The following is a 20,075-nucleotide window of genomic DNA, read 5'->3' on the forward strand; positions in this document are numbered from 1 at the left end:
CTGCTAGCAAAATCTTGGGTGAAGCCCCCTCTCCATTAATAAAAAAAAAAATGCAGCATATCACATAAATAGGCAGTGTAATTAAAACATAACTAGGCAGTTACCTGGCTTCTGTGCTGGCTGGTCTGGCTTTCTGCTGGGCCGGCTGGCCTGCTGCCAGGTCATCTGGCAGTTCCACCATAACATTTCCTGACTGTCTAGTGGACCCCCTCCTATGTTCCCATGGGCCTTCCATTGAGGCACCACAACTCCCAGCATGTCCCCATTGAAGAACCACAGCTCCTCTTATGCCCCCATAAAGGCATCACAGCACCCAGCATGGCACCACAACACCCAGTATGCGCACATAGAGGCACCACAGCACCCAGCATACCCCCGATTGATGCACCACAGCTCCCAGCATGCCCGCCTTTGAGGCACCATGGCTGAATCAACCTGGGGGACATCCGGGGCACCCCAGAATAGATCTGGGGCATGTGCCACTGATCTTTGGGGCTAGCAACGCCCATGGGAAAATCAAATAGTGTATGGGTACCTTTAGTTGAAGAAGTGAGTTACAGACCTACCTACATGCAGTATCTATGGTCCGTACATTGTCTGCTTTGTACAGTGCTATAATTTACAAATGCAGCACTGAGAATAATAGCATTGCTCTTGTTAGAAGTAAATAAAAATACAAACATTTAAAATAAATAGTCTGTGTATAGTTTAAACATTTTATTAGAGTTCCAAAAATATATAAAACTATGGCATAAAATTCAAAACCAGGTGTTATAAAATATAGCACTTTAATAATATTGCCATTTTATATTTATATACATTGAACATTGCACATAACTTAGGGCTTTCTCAGCGGTGCCCCATTCAAATTTGAGTATGCTGACCTGAAGGGGTCTACCATTCACCTATGTCTGACACTCCTAAAAAACCCAAAGGTCTTCTTTAATTATTTCCTGTATGAAGATACCTGTATGTGATCATCAACCCAGTTTGTGAATCAGTGACGTCCAACACAGCTTATCAGAACACTTCCTATGGCCTCAACACTATTTTCCAACTAAAAACAGTTTAATACTTAAATGGAGTTTGTAATCACTGAAGGACTATAGCCCACACCAGCCAATCAGACTATAGCCCACACCAGCCAATCAGACTATAGCTCACACACTCTGGTGCTATAAAAGGAATGATGACTGACCTATGGTTGGCCTTCATGCACTAGTACATGTGCATATCATTGCTCTGTCCTTTATGTTAATTAATAAATGCTAAATACAGGATTTCTTCAAAAACTCAAAAGTATCACACTAAACGTGTGTTTATAGCTACATAACACCAAATTTTCCGAGATAATAAGGGGACAGCTCAAGTTTTCTCATTTTGGAATTGACTTACAAAAAAATCCTCATGAACTCACCTCAGGAATTATCTCATATTTTTATTTTCACCTCAACTATAAAGGACCCCTATTCATTTACTGCATTTACCGAATTTTCTCCCAGGAGATAATTTTTTTGCGTATATGCAAAATAACATTTCTGGTTGAACTCGATGGACGAATGTCTTTTCAATCGAAATAACTATGTAACTATGACAACAGAAAATGTGATAAAAAATTTAGGGGAAAACATATTATCACTACTTTGAGTATTTCTTCATGTGCCAGTGGCTTTAAAGGTATTTTATTGAAAAGTGTGAAGATATTTCCAGTGAGAAAACTCAGAGGGGCCATTAGGGCAGAGTCATTAATGGCTGGTAAACATTTTACCGCAATTTATGAAAGTACATAACGGGCATTATGTTGGAATTAAGAAAGATAAGGAAAGATAATTTGTGAGATAAAACAAATAGTTCATTTTACCGGCACTAATGCCAGGGGCAGCAACGTGTTACACTCTTAGTGTAATGGGCATTATCAAAGTAACGCGTGTGTTGCTATGTTCATATACAACATACTACTTACTCAAGTAGCATACCATAGCAACCTGTGGTGCTGTGCTGATCACATAGCATATACACTGCTCCACTGAAGTTAGTGGCGTTAAAATTGCCATGCTCTTCCCGTTTGTGGCAAATTTAACATGGCTTCGAGCATTAGGCCCAGAATGAGTTAATGCAGAAAGGAGAAATATTTAATAAGCTATATCATTTGAATCATCCTTTGTAATGTGGACTGAAGGCACTTGCTTAATTTTTTGTAAACTGGTATTTTTTTACTATAGATACATTTTGCTGTTAAACTGATAATTTCTTACAATTTCCTTTCTTAATAAAGGAAATTCTAGTTAATAACCTAAGATTAAACAGAAGAATATATACAGCATTACAAAAAGAATCAAATCCCGCATCCAGCCCCCTAAAACTTGTAGAGTTTGGTTGGTATTGTGTATGCAGTGGTCCCTAACCTCTTAGGTTTTTTTAATGTTACATATGTACTTATCTAGGCGTTTCGCACAACTCCTGTCCTGACAAGAAGCAGGCAAGTCATTCAAACAAACACTTTTTTTTTTTGGAACAGTGAAAACAAAAAAAAGTTACAGATTCTGTCAAGTTTGTTGTCCGGAGGATTTGCAAGGTTTACATTAAAAGCCATGGTGGTTCATGAAGGGCCAAAGAGGTGAGGGAGGCTCTCCCCAATGGAGTGACATACAGCAGAATCCACCTGACAGAAGTGATAACCTTGACTACTCTGTCAGAAGATAAATAAGCAATTTGATCTTGAACAGCACTTTAATGCAGGGTCCCTCAAATCCAGTTTTACTCTCAACCCTTATGGACAGTCTGGGATTCAACAATGTGCTCAGCGTGACCTTGGCCTGCTTCAGCCCTGCTACCTCTTCATCACACAAGGTCACCTGATCTGCTTTTTGAGTGGTGCGCCATTGGGAGGGATGAATTTCTTATAAAGCTAGGCAGGTTGGAGCAACATTTGGAATGTCTATGGTTACCCACAGACCTGAGCACACGCCCTTGACAGACTGCGTTGACACAACATGTCCATTACCAGGGTGGAGATTTAGGCAGCATTCAGTACACCTGAGTTAAGAATGGCACCAAATATATGTCCTGTACGAACATGCAGTCCTGCGTATGTTTGCATACTGGACAGAAATGTGTTGAACAGTAATCAGGCTACCAGAAATCATCTTATGTTGATCAAAAGATTAAATTGGGAAGCCGATTACAGCACAGCAGCACTTATATATGCACAACTTACAATGAAGTTGTTCTCACTTAAAGAGACTCTGTAACAAAAAAAGTTCCCCTGGGGGGTAGGGGAAAGCCTCAGGGTCCCAATAATGCTTCCCCCTCCGCTGTAGCTGCAGTCAATCCAGCGCTGGCTCCCCCAAAGTCTCCTGTAATCCATGCTCGTTAAGCCTGACAAGGCTTGCTATATTTACCTTCCCTGGCTCCAGCGGGGGCCCTGTTGCGGCTCTCAGCTTGGAGATAGGCAAAAATAGCCGATCTCCGTCGGGTCCGCTCTACTATTTAGGCGCAGGAGACTTGCACCTGCGCAGTGGAGCGGGCCGACAGCGATCAGCTATTTCCGCCTATCTCTGAGCGGAGAGCCGATACTGCGTCGGCGCTGGAGTCAGGAAGGTAAATACTTACATCCCAGCTGTTCGGAGGGCCAGAGCAAGACCGCCGTGGGACACAGGAGGACGGTGGAAGCCTCGATAGGATCCGGAGACTTCCCCCTACCGATGTGAGTACCCCCCAGGGGAACTTTTTTTTTTTTTTACAGGTTTTCTTTAAGTCCATAATTGAGGAGAAAATCCTTTGCTCCTTGACTTCATGCTTTCAAGATATAGAAATTCCTTCTATTTTACGAAGGCAGTGTTGCACTTTCCTCTGCGTTTAGGAAAGCCTTTTGGTTCCTATATGCTATTCTCTGAAGCCTGGTTGCTCTCCCTAAGATGCCTGCTGGTTTTATATAAAAATATACCAGCACTTTAAATAAAGTTTTTCTTTTTAAAAAATTACTTCCTGCCTTTCCCATGTGGCAGAATTTAATGTTAACGTGGAATGTTCTTTCTATCCTCAGGGGAGACTGAGGAATGAAACTTAAAGCACCAATGTTCCCACAGTGTGGGGGAACAAGAAGAAAAACAGATGTTTTTAAACCAAGAGGCCAGAAAGTCCTGTAATAAATTGCAGACTGCTTAACCCGTTGCAAGGAAGCAGGCCTGCTAAAGACTGCTAAGCCATGAGCAGACGTAAACATGCTGTGTAAGGCAATGTGAAGGCATTGCTATCCAGTACTGCAGAATCCAGCATACACATGGTTAATGGCAATGCAATGCAGTACAGCCTCACCCAGAGAAATAAATTACATCATGAGGCTGAACACATCATAAATTCGAGGCACACAAATAACATACTGCAGACCTGCAGCATACATCTTTTCCAAATGCATTTGTGAGCTGACTTTAATCATAGCATACACAAACCATACATAGTATCTCAGCGTACAGCTATAGATACATAACTCCTTTTTTGCCGATGTTACATATACAGTATATTTTTATTGTTCAGTGGTCGTTAGATAACATTTTATTACAGGGAGCAGCGGCTCACCTACATATTGCACTGTGACAGAGATGGGTAGGAAGGCTGTAATGCTGGGAATACACGGTTCGTTTCTGCCGCAGATAGATGGCTCGATAGATAATTTCCGACATGTCCAGTCTCCCGTTCGATCGATTCGCCGCTCGATTTCTGATAGCAGTGAATGGAAAAAGATAAGAAAAACGTGCGGAAGATAAGAGAATCGGCGAAAACGATCGAGCGGAGAATCGAGTGGCTAAAATGAACCGTGTACTCCCAGCATATGAATGTAGGGCTGATGTTATTACAGATAATGCATATCTGTTTGCCATCATTTGCATAAAATCAAGGTGCTTATTAAATAATCCTTTCCAGGCGATTCTCTGCAGCTAAACCATTCATATCCAGGGCTGGATTCGGTGAAATTGGGCCCTAGGCAAGTCACCAGCTTAGGCTCTCCCTACTTGCCATCTGGAATGTTTGGTAAGGAGAATAGTAGGGGAGGGAGGGGGGACAGAGGGGCTGGCAGTCTGGCCCCTGGACACCACCAGACACTAGGTGTCTGCCTATTTAGTTTTATGGATGATCTGGCTTTGTGTTTATATCCACATTATTCAGGTATGAGACTCCTGCACTCCGTAGCATACAGTATTTGATCAAGAACTGGCCTCTCCTTTCAGTTTAAACAGAACCAAAACACAAAGAGTACCATCACTGGTGCAGAAGATTCAGTGGTGACCATTTAAATATGCCCAGGGCATGTGTGACATTTGTATCCATTATGAAGTTCTCATCCACCTTTGGGCAGCAATGGCATCATACAGATAAATATTCTTCTGTATTTGTTCAGCAGAAAGAACCTCATTGCTCTAATAAGATACAACAGAGCCATGAACCATGTGGCTATTCGTTCATGTTGCACAATGGAAGACTAGGATAAATAGTTGCTTTTTGAATGTTTAAGGATAGCACCAATTTAGTTCATCTTCCAGTGCCACTACTAATAGTAATGTACACGGCCGATGGTGCCAGTTCCTGTACCCAGAATATCAGGCTGGCCATTCCGCCAGATCTCTCGGATTATCCTCTCCCGCTCCTCTAGCCTCTGGGCTCTCTCCAGCTCCTCTGCTGATGTGAAGACATTTACTGACAGTGTACCGTCCACAGGGGTCTGGTTTCCCAGAGGAGTGTCTGTCACAGGAGTCAAGATGAATGTTTCTTCATTGTCATCACTGTCTGGGTCCTCTTCATCCCCCACTAAAGACAGGGGCTCCTTTACACAGTCTTTGGGGGGAGTCTTTTTCGGTTTGGGAGGAATGCTGGGGGTCCGAGGTTTGCAAGAGATCCGGATCACCAGCATGCAGAGTGTTAAGACCAGTCCGAAGCATACCCCAAGCACAAAGTAGAGGCCAAAAGATTCCGGGTTATCTAAAAAAAAAACCATTCAAACTAGTAAGGAAGAAGTTGATAATAAATAATGAATAATATAAATAACTGCATATATTTAGTTAATAATTATAATATAATCCTTTACCTATAATAAAAACCACATGTTCTGCCATATATTAATCAATGCGCCATACGTCAGCTTTCACAAGGACAGTCTTTATCAATAGCGGATTACAGTTGCAGCCTTTACTTGTGTTTGTACAGTGTTAATCAATAAGCCTTGTAACATGTAAAAATATTCCATACATATATTGTGAGCCTGACTGGCTAGGGTCCTCTGCTATACAGCTCTGCTATACTGCACCATGTTTTTGTGATTGTTTCTATAGTTTTTTTTTCTATGTCCCTTACTAATTTACTATAAATTATAAAGATGAGAACAATAATAATAATAATGACCACTTTAGTCTAGTTTCAGGGTTTGTCCCTAGCCCTGCAAAGGAACCAACAGAGCTTGTTTTCATCTGTGTAGAAGCATCTAAATTATCTTTTATTGTAAAAAAAAAAAAAAAAATAGCGGATATAAAATCACTTATTTTTAAAGTAGCTCCTTCACCAGACTTTCCTGCATCACAGACCTCCACAGGTGCCCATTGTAATCTACCTTTAAGACAGCCCTATGTGTACCCCACCCCACTTCCTTGGGGTGGGGCATAGAACACCTAGCCATGTGCCTATAGTGATATCTAGAGGTGAAGGCACACATTGAGAAAGGAATTCAAGATCGGCTGGCACACCAGTTCAAAGTTCCAAGCAGTTTTATTGTATGCACAACATAATGTTGTGCATACAATAAAACTGCTTGGAACTTTGAACTGGTGTGCCAGCCGATCTTGAATTGCTTGTATTGGACTGATGCCGCTTCTGCATCAAGGCTGAGCACCCGACTACAGAAACACGGCAAGGTGTGCCTATCCAAAACCTGACATTACACATTGAGAAAGGAGGAAGGAAAGGGTCCTGGAGGTTAAGGCAGAATGTGTAAAGAAGGCAGACCTTGCAGAGCAAGATTATCCACAAGTCAGATGCCTATGGCCTAGTGAGTGTCAGGGGGCATCCCATCTAAGATTACCAAAAGAACAATAAGGGGGGGGGCAAAGCTACTACCTTGCCTAAGGCCCCCCCATTTCATCTTGATCCATATCTTAGACCTTGTACTGGGCTGGCAGTGCCAGATCGAATGAAGTCTGCCTCATCCAGCTGTGTATGTACTGGTGCTATGAGTGAGTGAGTGAGTGAGTGTGCGTGTGTGTGTGTACACATTATAGCTCCCAACTGTCCATCTTTGAGAACCAAATCCCTCCGCCCCCCCCAGCCCCTTTCTGCCTCATCTGTCCCTCTTACAGAACTGATATCTGTGTTAATAAATGTATTTTCTACTGAAAAATGTGACTAACTGACTCTAAACTTTATTCCCATCAATTACATTGTTATAATTTGTATTTTTAAATGTTAAAATAAAGTAGAACTACTGATGATAGAGAGAACCAAAGTGGTTTAAATGATAAAACTACATCTTTTGGTTCTGCATGCTTTGTGATATGCATGGCGAGGGTGTGGTGGGGCATGTCTTAAAGTGTCCCTCTTTCTTATATCCCAAAGCTGGGAGGTATGATACATGCATAACGTATGTGTCGGCATGTACTGTATATATGTATGTGTATATGTGTGCCTGGGTGTAAATACGAGTGCATGTATTTGACATATTCAAGTACGGCATGTGTATGTTCCTTGGGCATTGACCAGCCTTGTGCTAGCAGGGCATTTTGAGCATGGTCTGAGGCAGACGCATTTTAGACAGAAATACAATACTGTACCTCTTATGTGGGCATATGCTGCTATGCTGTTACTCAGAAATTCCATCTCTCTCTTACGAGTATCCATTGTGACTGAAGAAGATCTAGAAAGAGAAGACAGTTGTCACAACTTCACTATCTCTCACATTTTAACTGCACAATCATATTTTGCAGATTTTTGTTCTACAGTAGAGCACATCCGCCTGCAGTGACAATGAGGTTGGTCCAAGTATGTACCTTAAAAATTCCATGTGCAGACAGCATTTTTACTGGTGTTTATGCAAGCAGTATGAGGCCTCTAGCACACTATGGGCTTGATTCACTAAAGCGTGATTACGTGATAACTGCTATCACAGCAGTTATCACGTAATAAGCAAAAGTTTGTGCGCGATCATGGGTGCTTTCCATGTGAAAAGTGCCCGTGATCGCACGCAAACCTTCGCTTATCACGCGAAGTAACGCTGTTCGCACGCAAACCTTTGCGCGCAGCAGATCGCGTGATAACTGCTGTGATAGCAGTTATCACGCTTCAGTGAATCAAGCCCTATATGCGATTCCGATTTTTAATAGATTTTCACATGCGATTGCGATTTTTAATCAGTACTGCATGCTGCGTTTTTCTTTTGATAGCATCCAGGGAAAATTGGAATCGCAAATCGGAATCTCAAATCAGATTTGCAGTGTGCAGGGACCCTCACAATGTTTGCGTAGGTATGTACTTGACTGCAGTTGCACAAATGCCAACTCTATTCAATAATAACAAATGAATTGTGATTGGTGATTACGTGTTGCATAATTTACACAGCTTTATAAATAAACCTGTGAGTTATTTACAATATTTTACCTTGCCTGACTGATAAATGGCTGCTTGCCTGCCCACACTGTTTGGCAAGACAGACAACCACAAGTAGCAGAAAACAATGAATGTGCCCATTTACTCGTACCCTAAACATCTGTTTCCCTGCAGTGCTTTGAAGCAAGAGAGCAGCAAGTGTGCAGCTTAACAGGATGATGAAACGTAGGTATTCGTGATTCACATCCTCCAGCAGTAGTGACCTGGCTTCCTGCATATTCTAAAATACATCCCAGTAACTTCCTTCCAGGTTACAGACATTCTCGGACACTCCCATAAATTTCTCTCCTATGTTCAGCACCCTCAGGCTTGCTTTCATGGCAAGACTGGCAGTATACAGAGCTGCTGTTATACACTGTACGCGCTTCAATGCATTCACATTCATCACTGTCACTATAGATGATCCAGGAGATGCAAAGAATTATCACTTGTTTGCATGCAAATGTTATGCAGCTATGAGCTGGGCAAGGAAGTGAAACTGATTGCCCCAATTCAAAGTTGCATACAATTAGCTTTACATTTGCATGCAGGTCCAAATTATTCTCATTGGCAATATCAAACTACCATCATTCCTTCTGAGACTGTCATATTTATTTCCTTTTAAACAATGCAGATTGCCTGGCTGTCCTGCTGATGAACATCTGCCTCTAATACTTTTAGCCATAGATTCTGAACAAACATGCAGATCAGGTGTGTGACTGAAGTCTGACTGGATTTGCCAAAAGCTTGTTTCAGATACTACTGATGCCAGAGAGATCAGCAGGACTGCCAGGCAACATGTATTGTTTAACAGAAAATAAATATGGCATCCTCCATGTTCCTCTCACTTCAGGTGTCCTTTAAGTTCACACTGGATCCTCTGCCACAATATTTTCCAGGCCGGAGGGCAGACCTGTGGACATTTAGCATGGACTCATGCTTTTCTATTGGCCTATTCACAAAGTTTGTTTTCACCAGATATGACTCTGTTCAATGCAGTTCACAACAGACATTCCCAACACTGCTAATTTTTTTATGAATAGAGGATATGTTCTCATAGACTTGATATATGGCACTCTTCTACTCTACAGACACGGTGAGGACCCTAAGCAGACCATGGAAGCGGGTATAGCACAATGAGATAGCCTCAAATACCCTCCCTGTTCTGGCTGGGTGAACCAACCCTATGGAAGTATTTGTTTTCAGGAATGTCAGAGAGATGTAGTACCCAAATCTATTTCTAAATCCTCACATTTCGTATGCAAAATGTAATCCTTTTTAATAATTTAATTGTGGAGGTGATGACTGTAGCTCCAAAGTCAAAATCCACTTGGAGTAGACATTTTACAGTTGATATTTGCCAGCAGGGACCAATTTGCCATTAGGCACGCAGTTTATCAGGAGTTCAGCATTAAGCAAACCTTCGTCAAAAAATTCTTCCAGCATTTTCGCTTATAAACCATTTTCTTCCTTTTCAAACTTAATTTCATCTAGTGATCCGTTATAACTTTTATTTGCCCCTTTAGTTCTAAAATTAGCTTGCAGAGTCACCTACCACCATCTTTTCCCACCGGACTCCTGTGGCACTTCCATGGGACCCCCAGCATAGGCAAACGCAGGTGGGGATTATAGCTGCCCAGAATCCCCCCTCAGACCAGGGCCGGTGCAGTGTTTGGGGACAGGCACAAGTTGAGACACCAGAATATCTGCAGGTATCCTGCAGCTCTCAGCACCGTGCTGCTGCCTGCACTATGCTCCACCCCCTTACTTTCCCTGCCACAGTTGACTTTGGATGTAGCAGCAGCGTGAGTACAGAGCATGGAGCAGCTCTGGGGAACTTAACAGAGCCAGGTATGAGCACAGCCCTGTGCCCTGCTGTGTGAATCTTCACTTTCCCCTATATTAGCAATGTCAGCTGTCCTCATTATTATCTATATCCAAACTGCTCCTGATCCATCCTGTTCCACTTCGCGAGCAGATTGGACATTTAGGAAATAATTGTCAGATCCTGTCAGTCGGACGGGAAATTGCATTATGCGTACTCAGCATGCTGTCCTGCCATATTATTATACTGTATTGGACGTGTCAGCTGTCCTCATTATTATCTATATCCAAACTGCTCCTGATCCATCCTGTTCCACTTCGCGAGCAGATTGGACATTTAGGAAATAATTGTCAGATCCTGTCAGTCGGACGGGAAATTGCATTATGCGTACTCAGCATGCTGTCCTGCCATATTATTATACTGTATTGGACGTGGCTGAGGGAGACCTTTCAGGAATCCCCCTCTTGAAAATCCTGGGTTTGCCCCTGCCCAGCACTGCTGCTCCTCACTGCATCTCTTCCCACTCCCCGCCACAGCACTGCTGACACCACCAGGCTCCACTGCTGCTCCCTGACGGACTGCCAGTGCACTATGCCACAGTATAGAATAGGAAGCTATGGCAAAAGCATCTTTAAATCTCCCTTCAAATTTCCCCTTTTGGTCAGTTGATTGGACCAGTGAGAATACTTTCTGAGGAGGATTCCCATTGGACAGACCAAAGGACCAATGAGAAGCTCAAGTGGCAGATTCAAAGGTGCTTTAATTGTGCCTTCCTATATTTTACTGCCAAGACTACAAAAGGAACCAAATCTCATTGCTACCGGTAAGTGTATAAATCAATAGAAAGCCAGGTGGAAAATTCAAAGATGCTTTTGCCTCCTATACTCTCAGTATGCTTTATATAAATTTAAAACAAAAACAAGGAGCGCTGTACACATCCCACATCCCAGAGTTTTTGGAGCTGAGCCGGGCATTAGGAACATAAAGGCTGCAGAGATTGTTGGAGCGGTTTTTGAAACCAGGATTGGAGCGCAGGGGTCATTTGGATTTCTTGCTTTATATAAATCCCTTGCTGCTCTTCTTATTTCCACTCTCCACTACTGACAAAACCAGTGGCAACCAGGAGAGTGCCAGAGAGAAGAGTCTGTATTGGAGGTAGCGGAAGAAATTGCGCCCACAACTGTGTTGGCTCCTTCCCTGGCAGTTACACCCTTGTGTGATCTGGATGAGCACTAAACCTAGGCCAGAGTGGTAGTGTACTGCGTTTCTGGACATCCTAAGCATGGGGTCCAATAAGGTTTTTTTATGCCCTTTCTGGAAGCAGGGGAAGCACAAACAGATACTGTATATATGCCTAAATAACAGTTATGTTTTAAAAGATGATTGCAACATGTATCTATTTTAGTGTCCTGGGATTTATAGTTCATTGGGAAACTCTGCCAGCAATATGAATATGCATGTAGGTGGGCAGCATGGTGACGTTGCGATTAGCGCTCTCACCTTGCAGTGCTGGATCCCCGGTTCTAATCCCTGCCAGGTCAACGTCTACAAGGAGTTTGTATGTTCTCCCCGTCTGTGTGGGTTTCCTCCAGGTGCTCCAGAACCCAAAAAACATGAAGATAAGTTAACCGGTTTCCCCTAAATTGGTCTGAGACTATGATATATGCACTACACGTTATATACATATGACTATGGTAGGGACTAGATTGTGACTTGAGCCCCTCTGAGGGACATGACAACGTACTCTGTACAGCGCTGCGTAATATGTTGGCACTATATAAATACTTATATAAATAAATAAAATGTAGGTATATAAATACTTATATAAAAAAATAAAATTTAGGTACATCAGTATGGAGCTAGATCACTGATGTATGAGAGTGCAGACTATGCATGAGTAGCGGAAGCCCTCATTAGAGTCGCTCCTCTAAGTGTCTTCTTCCAAGTGTCTGGACAGCACTGTAATAGAGTAGAACCTCATTACCTCAAAATATTATTTTAGCCTCTCCTCTAAACACGTTCCAATAGTCAGGACAGCACTGTAATATAGTAGAACCTCGCTACTTCAAAGTATTACCTCAATGCACTGGCTGAGAGCCTGTGAGTGGGCATGAGTACTTCCTGGGCCGCGGCTCAGCTTCTGATTGGAGGAATCTATCGGAGGCAGAGAGCGGCAGTAATGGAACAATAGTGAAAGACAAGCGCATGTAAATAGCAGATTGCCGCTAGTCAGGTGGTATTTTTCAGGGGGGACAGCAGAGCCCGGGGGGGGGGGGGAAATGGGGCGGTGCAGAAGGACACAGAGGCATGTCATTGTTCTCAGGACATGCCTCTGTATAGTATTAAGATTTAATAAATCCGCCCTGGGTTTTCATTAAGATTTTCGCGACAGGGGTCCTTTAACTGAGTACTGGAAAATTACCTCATTTGAACTTGGTAATCTTCAAGCAAGAATGAACAGAAAATGGAAGCTTTGCAGCTTGTTTCATGCATAAGTGATCACCTGTGTGTGTGAGGCACAGCAGTCACTGAATGTCTACTTGTGTTCTCCCACTCCCTGCAGCTGTCTGCAAAGCCTGACTTCACATATGTCATCTCTACTCTCTGACAGCTGGGAGTGTCCCTCTCTACCCCTTCCTGGCTCTTCCCAGCTGACACTTGCCAACAAACCAGGTGTTGGAAAGCTTCCCTCATGCAACTCCTGTATACTGAATAAGTGCAAGAAGCATAGGGCTGCAGTGACACAACACAGGAGACTTCTGAGTTACAGTACTTGTTTTCTCCTTTCTGGTTAGGACTGCTGAACTCCAGTTTATGAATCCTGCAAACTGCTTAATGTGCTCTCTGTTATTCATTAAGACAATGTTGCCCAAACAGAAGCAGGGCATGTACCTTGCAAAGAGCAGAAATGTCAACGATAAGTTACCTTGGAAAAAACTTATATGGGAAAATTGCATTGCAAATATTATTATGCATTTATGTAGCACTGATATATTTTCCTCAGTGCATGTGCATCTGAGTGTGATTTTTTTTTTATGCTGCTGCATTTGGACTTTGTGAATGGTGTACATGTATTGGCCTCAATTCACTAAGATCATGCTGGAGATAATAAGGCAAGAGGAAACTTGCCACCACACAGTAAGAGAGTTATCTTATCTCGTCATTCCTTAAGTTATCTCCTCTGTAGTTAAGTTACCTCCTCTGCAGTTATATTCACATGCAGTTAATTAACAGCCTGTTAGAATTCTGGAGTTATTTTAAGAATTGAAGAGTTAACTTAAAGACAGAAGAGTTAACTTTAGGTTTGCCTGAGGTAAAATGTTTCCTAAATACTACGTCTCATCACCATGGTGATAACTCTAGAAACGTTATTAAAGACAGGAGATAAGCTTAGTGAATTGAGGCCATTGACATGTACACAAGCCGTAATGGCCGTTTCAGCGTTTTCCAGTCCGTTTAGCTGCGCCATGCACAGCTATGGGGATTTGCATCCATAAAGTCAACGAAATGTCTGTTGCGGAACGTCTGTTCTTTCCCCGCATCCAAATTTGGAAGCAGCCTATTGATTTCAATAGGCTCCGTTTCCCTATCCAAATTTGTGTGCGGGGAAACTCTGCAAATCTCAGCATTGCTTTTCTGCAGTCTCACTCTCGTCATTGCCAGTTAGCAGGCATAAGTTCGTATCGCTCGCTGTGCTACTCTGGTAAGGCGTGTAAACTATGATAAGACATGTTAACCCTGATAAGGCGTGTCAACTCTGATAAGGTGTGTTAACTCTGATAAGGCATGCTATTTGTCTTAGTGAATGTAGCCCTAAGTCTGTTGCATTGCGTAGCAATGAACAATTTCATTGCATCAAAATGCAGTGCGCTAATTTTCTTACGAGGCTTTCACATCTAGTGCAGTGTAGCAGTTCCCAAAGCAGTAGCGCAGAGCATGCTGTCTGTTAATAGGGCAACACATGTGTTCACAGCTTCACTGTATGATCGCACTGCAACCCTGCCCCATGGTGCGACTTTTTAGCTCTGTTAAGATTTGATCAATTTACAAAGTGTGAAACAGCCTCACGGCCACGTTCACAGTGGAGGCTTGCAGTACATCCTATTGCCTGCATTGTAACACAGAACGTTGCATTGCAATGCAAAAAGCAATGCAACATTCACAGTGCAGCCATTACAGTTCGGTCTGATAACACACTGCACGCAACATGCGGCTAATATGCGGCATTCCTGCTGTTACAGGGAACGCAATGCCCACTGTAAACGCGACCTTACAGTGTACCTGAGACAAAAAAAATATACATACCTGGGGTTTCCTCCAGCCCCCTTCAGGCTCATCAGTCCCTCGCCGTCCTCCCAGTCTGCCTGGATCCATGGTAATTCAGGCAATCGTGTTCAATCAGTACAGGTGCAGTTCGGCCACGTACGCTCCCGTCGCCACGTGGGTCCTGCCAGGGTTGGACTGGGCCACAGTAGTACAGTTTTTTCCCTCGGTGGGCCCTCCCCCTCCAGGTCTCTGGTGGGCCCCCCCTCCTTGTCTGACAGAGCTCCAATTGCTGCACAAAAATTCTCTTCTCAGTGCTGTAATCACTCATGCTGAGAGGCAGTGGCATAGCTAAGGAGCTGTAGGCCTCAATGAAAATTTTACAATGGGGCCCCCCAAGCACTCTATACATAACAATTGATACGACGCACCAAAACCTGCCAATGGCAACTACAGTGTTATAGGTGCAAGAAAGGGATGGGAAATAGCTTGTTAATGATTACTACTGTTCAAAGTATCTATAGAAGTGATTATTATGAGCAAAGGACCAATAGAGAGGTAATACTGTAGTTGAGGGAGGGCCCTTCGGGGCCCCTTTGGCCCAAGGGCCCTGATGCGGTTGCAACCTCTGCAACCTCTGCGGTCGCAACCGCTGCAAAGTAGGACATTACTTTATATTGAAGGAGGGGACTCTATGCAAAGTTTTGCTGGGCAGCAGTGTCTCTGAATTACAATGCTGCTAAGATCATGTACATTTGGCCCTGTCCATAATACATCATGACCACACCCACCTTCCGGTGCATGGTCACGCCTTTTTCCCCCCGCAATCATGGGATGTGTGGGCCCCAGGTTGAAATTTCTTTGGTGGTCCCCAGTGTCCCAGTCCGTCCCTGGGTCCTGCACAGTATGGGGTGCGCATGGCCGTGACACACATGCTGAGTTCTCCCCTGACTGGGTGAATTACAGGGCCACTTAGCAGAGGATCCAGGTGGCCTGGGAGGACGACAAGGGACCTATGAGCCTGAAGGGGGCTGGAAGAAGATATATATATAATTATGTTTTTTTTGCTCTTAGGTTTCCTTTAATCTTAGTTATTGTACCTAACACATCAAGGCAACTTGATCAAGCTGTGAGTTAACAAATCTTTACCATCTGAATCTGATTAGTTATGTGCAAAGTTCTCTTTTAGCCCCACCCATCACCACCATCCCACCCTTCTCCTCCATACCATTCTGCCCCTAATTATGGTACTTTTAGATTGAAAGGACATAGGGTAGAAACACAATAGGCAGAATCGCATATGCGTTTTCCATAGCACAAGGTGGAAAACGCATATTTGATTCTGCCTAGTGTGATCCTACCCTGACTAGTGAAGTGAAAGTACCATCTGCCATCTGTGCTCTCCAACAAACACAACTGCAAGCCTGTATCAGTTATCTGCAATCATTGCACATCAGCCCCACAGAATCTGATGTATGCAGGCTGAAATAAACTATCAAGGCTGTTGCTTCTATCCTGCTGCGTTCCTTTTTCATTCTCTAGCCTGCAATAGGAACATGAAAGGAGTGACTGTACTTCTTGCTCCCTTTGCTTTTCAGTGCTGCCATTTAGACACTCGAACTTTATGCTCAATGTTTCCAGTGCATCGCCTCTTTGCTGGCCACACACTATATAATTTTGGTTGTACAGATTTACCAAATCTACTGTATGTAGGGCCAACAGATTGAAACTACTATGAAAAGATTGTTTTGATAGGCTTTTATACTGCATTAAAGTGGTACGCTTGAACAACCAAAACTGTACGGTGTTTGGCTGATACATTGATCAATGCCTTTAGATGAACATAAACAGATCAGTCCTAATTTACCATAGTGCACCACTCAGTATAATGCTGGGTACACATGATGCAATTTCCTGTGAGATCGACAGGTAATCTGACAGGAAGTTGCATCGGTGTACATGCTACCAATCAATAACTTTTCAAAAAATATCCCGTTATCGATCAGTAGCCAATTGGACATGTCAGGGATAATCGGTGGCATCCCATCAGTCGGACAGGAAATTGCATTGTGTGTACCTAGCATTAGATCAGATGCCAGTAGAAATCTGTCCTAATATCAGTACCATCACTGCAAGGCACGTGCAGAGCCTCACAAGACGCTCAAGTGAGCGAAACGGTCGTCAGGCCATCCTCCGCTCCCACTTCACCCCACAGCACTACAGGACTGGGTAGGATTGATTTTTAGCACGGAATGTTATGTGTTGCTACACCACTTTGATTCAATAAAGTTGTTTTATACTTGCAAAGCCGCATGTGCCAACGTATCTCTACCTTATGTACCTATGGTACTGCTAGATGTAGTACAGATCTATGCAGCTGTCCAAAGTACCTCCCCCTTCAGCTAATAATTAATGATTTAATCAAATCTGATGTCTGTGGAAAATATTGCAGTGTATGGGCACTTTAATAACCCATACCTACCCCTGGATATGCTTACATCTTACCTATACCTCTTGTAAATGGCACTATGCTTTACCCTCTCCCTAATATTAACTACCCCTAACCTTACCCATAACTGTCCCATGGCAACAAAACGTTTGCCCTCAAAATATCAATTCATTCACCCAAGGTAACATTATTGCTGTAAAAAGACTTGTGCATCTCCACTATTTTTTTCTTCACAAATCAGCCTAGGTGTCTCGTTAGATACAAAATCTGATTTTTCGTCTAAAGCACAGCTCAGAAAAGTTACATTCCACATGCTACATTCAAACATATAGACTTTGCAACACAATGGAGTCCCTTACAAGTACAGGGTTTTGGTAAAAATACTTTAAAACCACATTAATATATTTAGAACTGACTTACCATCCAAACGAACACTATCCTGCCTTGGTGTCCCAGTGTCCCTTTGGCTGTGTCTTCTATTGCCTAGATGCTGTACCAGCTAGCTACCTCATGCCATCATGAGTGCTGCTGTGTAATGTATCCATGAGTAATATAGAGATATTAGCCTGTGTATCTTGTGCTGTTTGTCACACAGCAGCTCCCAGGTTCTATGTAGCTTTGTGAAGTATTGCTGCTAGCAGACTGTAGAGGGTAAACTGTGTGAGTACAGTGGATCCCTCCTCCTTCACTTCCCTCCCTCTGTCCAGATGTAATTTGTTTAGCCACAAACTTACTGCTCTGCTCACAGGAACTAAGTGAACACACAGCTCAGCCCACTGGCTAGCCAGCTAACCCTTTCCAACCCATTCATGCCAACAACTGCTCTCTTGTCAGGAACTGACCATTCTCCAGAAACCATTACTTTACAGCAGATGTCCTCACAGAGGAAAAACTATGCAGACATATTAAGAATACCACACAATATCCTCCAGCCTTCTTTCTTGATAGAAGAGTACCCCTGCTAATCATCTGCCTCTATTGCTACTGAAAAAAGAATCATTATATGCATATTGCTGAATAACCCATGAACATGATTATGGTTATTGATACAGTCACTTTAATTGATCGGAAACGATCAGACATGCACTGTAATGGATGAATTCCTGCTAACCAATTCGATCAGCTTAATAAAAATTTTCAGATCAATCCCATTGATCTGATCAGTGTGGTTAGCGAGAATTCGGCCATTAATTAGTTTCAGGTTGATTACGTTGTCAGTCGGAAACGATCGATTGGCCGCAGGATTGTATCATTATGGCCACCTTTACAAATGCAATTATCCTATCAAATTGATTACATGTTTCCATGATGATCTGTAGAATAAACTGATCATCTCCAAAGGTAAAGGGAACAAATTATAATATCTCCCTCTATAATTATAATATTTCCCTCTAGATTGTAAGCCTTTGGGCAGGGTCCTCCTCCTTTTGTGTCCTACCTGATCATGCACCTCCATTACTGTGAACCCATGCTATGCATTTGAGTGAACCTAACTTGCCTAATCTCCATGCTCCATCCAGTGACTGACTAAGCATTACGCCCGTCGCCCGTGAGTATGAGATGCAACACGGGCGCGCACCCCGAACCGTTGCTCATCGCTGCTGTTGCCAGGCGATTGGCACGGTCAATCACCTGGCAACAGTTTCCGCGCAACTTCGCCGCAACTGTCGCTAGTCCGCGTGTGTATGCGGACTAGCGACAGCAACCAGCAGGGAATACCCTGAGCTTCCGGCGGGGGGGAGGAACGTCAGCGACAGCTTCTGCCGCATCAGTTGCCAGGTCCCTCCGCCGTGTGTATGCGGAGGGACCTGGCGACAAGCTGTCGTCTATCTGTCGTGCACACGCTCCCGTGTGCTAGCGACAGCAACAATTGTAGCCCGTGAGTATGGGCCATAAGGTTCTAATCTTGACTTTATTTCCAAGTACAAAGAATCCCACATATATCTGAAACATGCATTAAATACATTTTGTTCTCTAAGAACAGTAATCATGCAGACTAATTGGCAGTTATATATTAGAAAATAGGCTGTAGGCTTCATAACAGTCTTATAAAATGCAAAATGTTAAATATGTATATTTAAAAAAAAATCCACTCAGTAGTTTGCTGGCATTTCTATGGTTAAATACTGTTCCTTATTCACTTGCAAAATCCCAGCTGCTGCCTCAGGGCATGAAAGTTTTCCAAGTTCAAAGTTCATTGTTTTGTTCTTCTGGCAAGAATTTTAGACAGCTCCCTCTTTTAATTAATATTTGGTATGTAATCATGACACAGAGCAGCTGTCAGCAAGCTACTTCTGTTTTGTGTCTGGCTAATCCACAATATAACCAATAGAGATAAGCTTTAGCACACACCTGGCTTATAGGGATATGTGCTTTACCTGCATTACCCTACACAGGTACATACGTTATAGGTAATTTTAATCAGTTAGTGTAGAGTGGCCGCTACTTGAAGTTATAAAATATAACAAGAAACTAAAGAGAAAGTAAGGAAGTTAAGGCCATAAGTAAATCTAGTATAAAACGTTGCATTTAATAAAATCCTAAAAACAACAGAACGACAGTTCCTGAGTCTTAAAAAAAATACAGTTACGGTATTTTATCATTATAACATACAACAGCCTGACATGTTTCTCGTCCTTCAAAAGGGTCGCTTCCTCAGAGGCTCAAAAGATCAAAGTTAATTTCCCTGACCATAAATCAAAAGTACAACATCGCATAGGACACCATACAGACGCCTGTGGTATGATGGAGTAATTGTAAACAGTAGGATTGTCCAGGAGTATACAAGAGTAATACAACTGGGACCCTGAAATGGGTACAGGGAATACTGTGTTCCGAAATGGAGTGAGAAGGCTGACATGACAAGACATTATATAGAACAATGATATCCCGCTTTTCTCCTGGCTGACTCAA

General features: G+C 42.9%; 1 protein-coding gene across 2 annotated transcripts; it reads right to left on the reverse strand.

The window, feature by feature from the left end:
* Positions 1–702: 702 nt before the first annotated feature.
* On the reverse strand, positions 703–17,886 carry EVA1B (eva-1 homolog B). 2 transcript variants are annotated; one of them, XM_068269055.1, is made up of 3 exons: positions 17,583–17,886; positions 7,815–7,897; positions 703–5,976 (listed from the first exon to the last, which is right to left on the reverse strand). In XM_068269055.1, the coding sequence occupies exons 2-3, from the start codon at positions 7,879–7,881 to the stop codon at positions 5,549–5,551; spliced, it is 495 nt and encodes a 164-aa protein (XP_068125156.1). In that variant the 5' UTR covers positions 7,882–7,897; positions 17,583–17,886; the 3' UTR covers positions 703–5,548. The 2 variants fall into 2 exon arrangements, with proteins under 2 accessions (XP_068125156.1, XP_068125158.1); XM_068269057.1 differs by lacking the exon at positions 17,583–17,886 and adding an exon at positions 11,951–12,035.
* Positions 17,887–20,075: the final 2,189 nt, after the last annotated feature.

The sequence above is a fragment of the Hyperolius riggenbachi genome, chromosome 2, assembly GCF_040937935.1.
Source record: "Hyperolius riggenbachi isolate aHypRig1 chromosome 2, aHypRig1.pri, whole genome shotgun sequence".
NCBI classification, from domain to species: Eukaryota; Metazoa; Chordata; class Amphibia; order Anura; family Hyperoliidae; genus Hyperolius; species Hyperolius riggenbachi.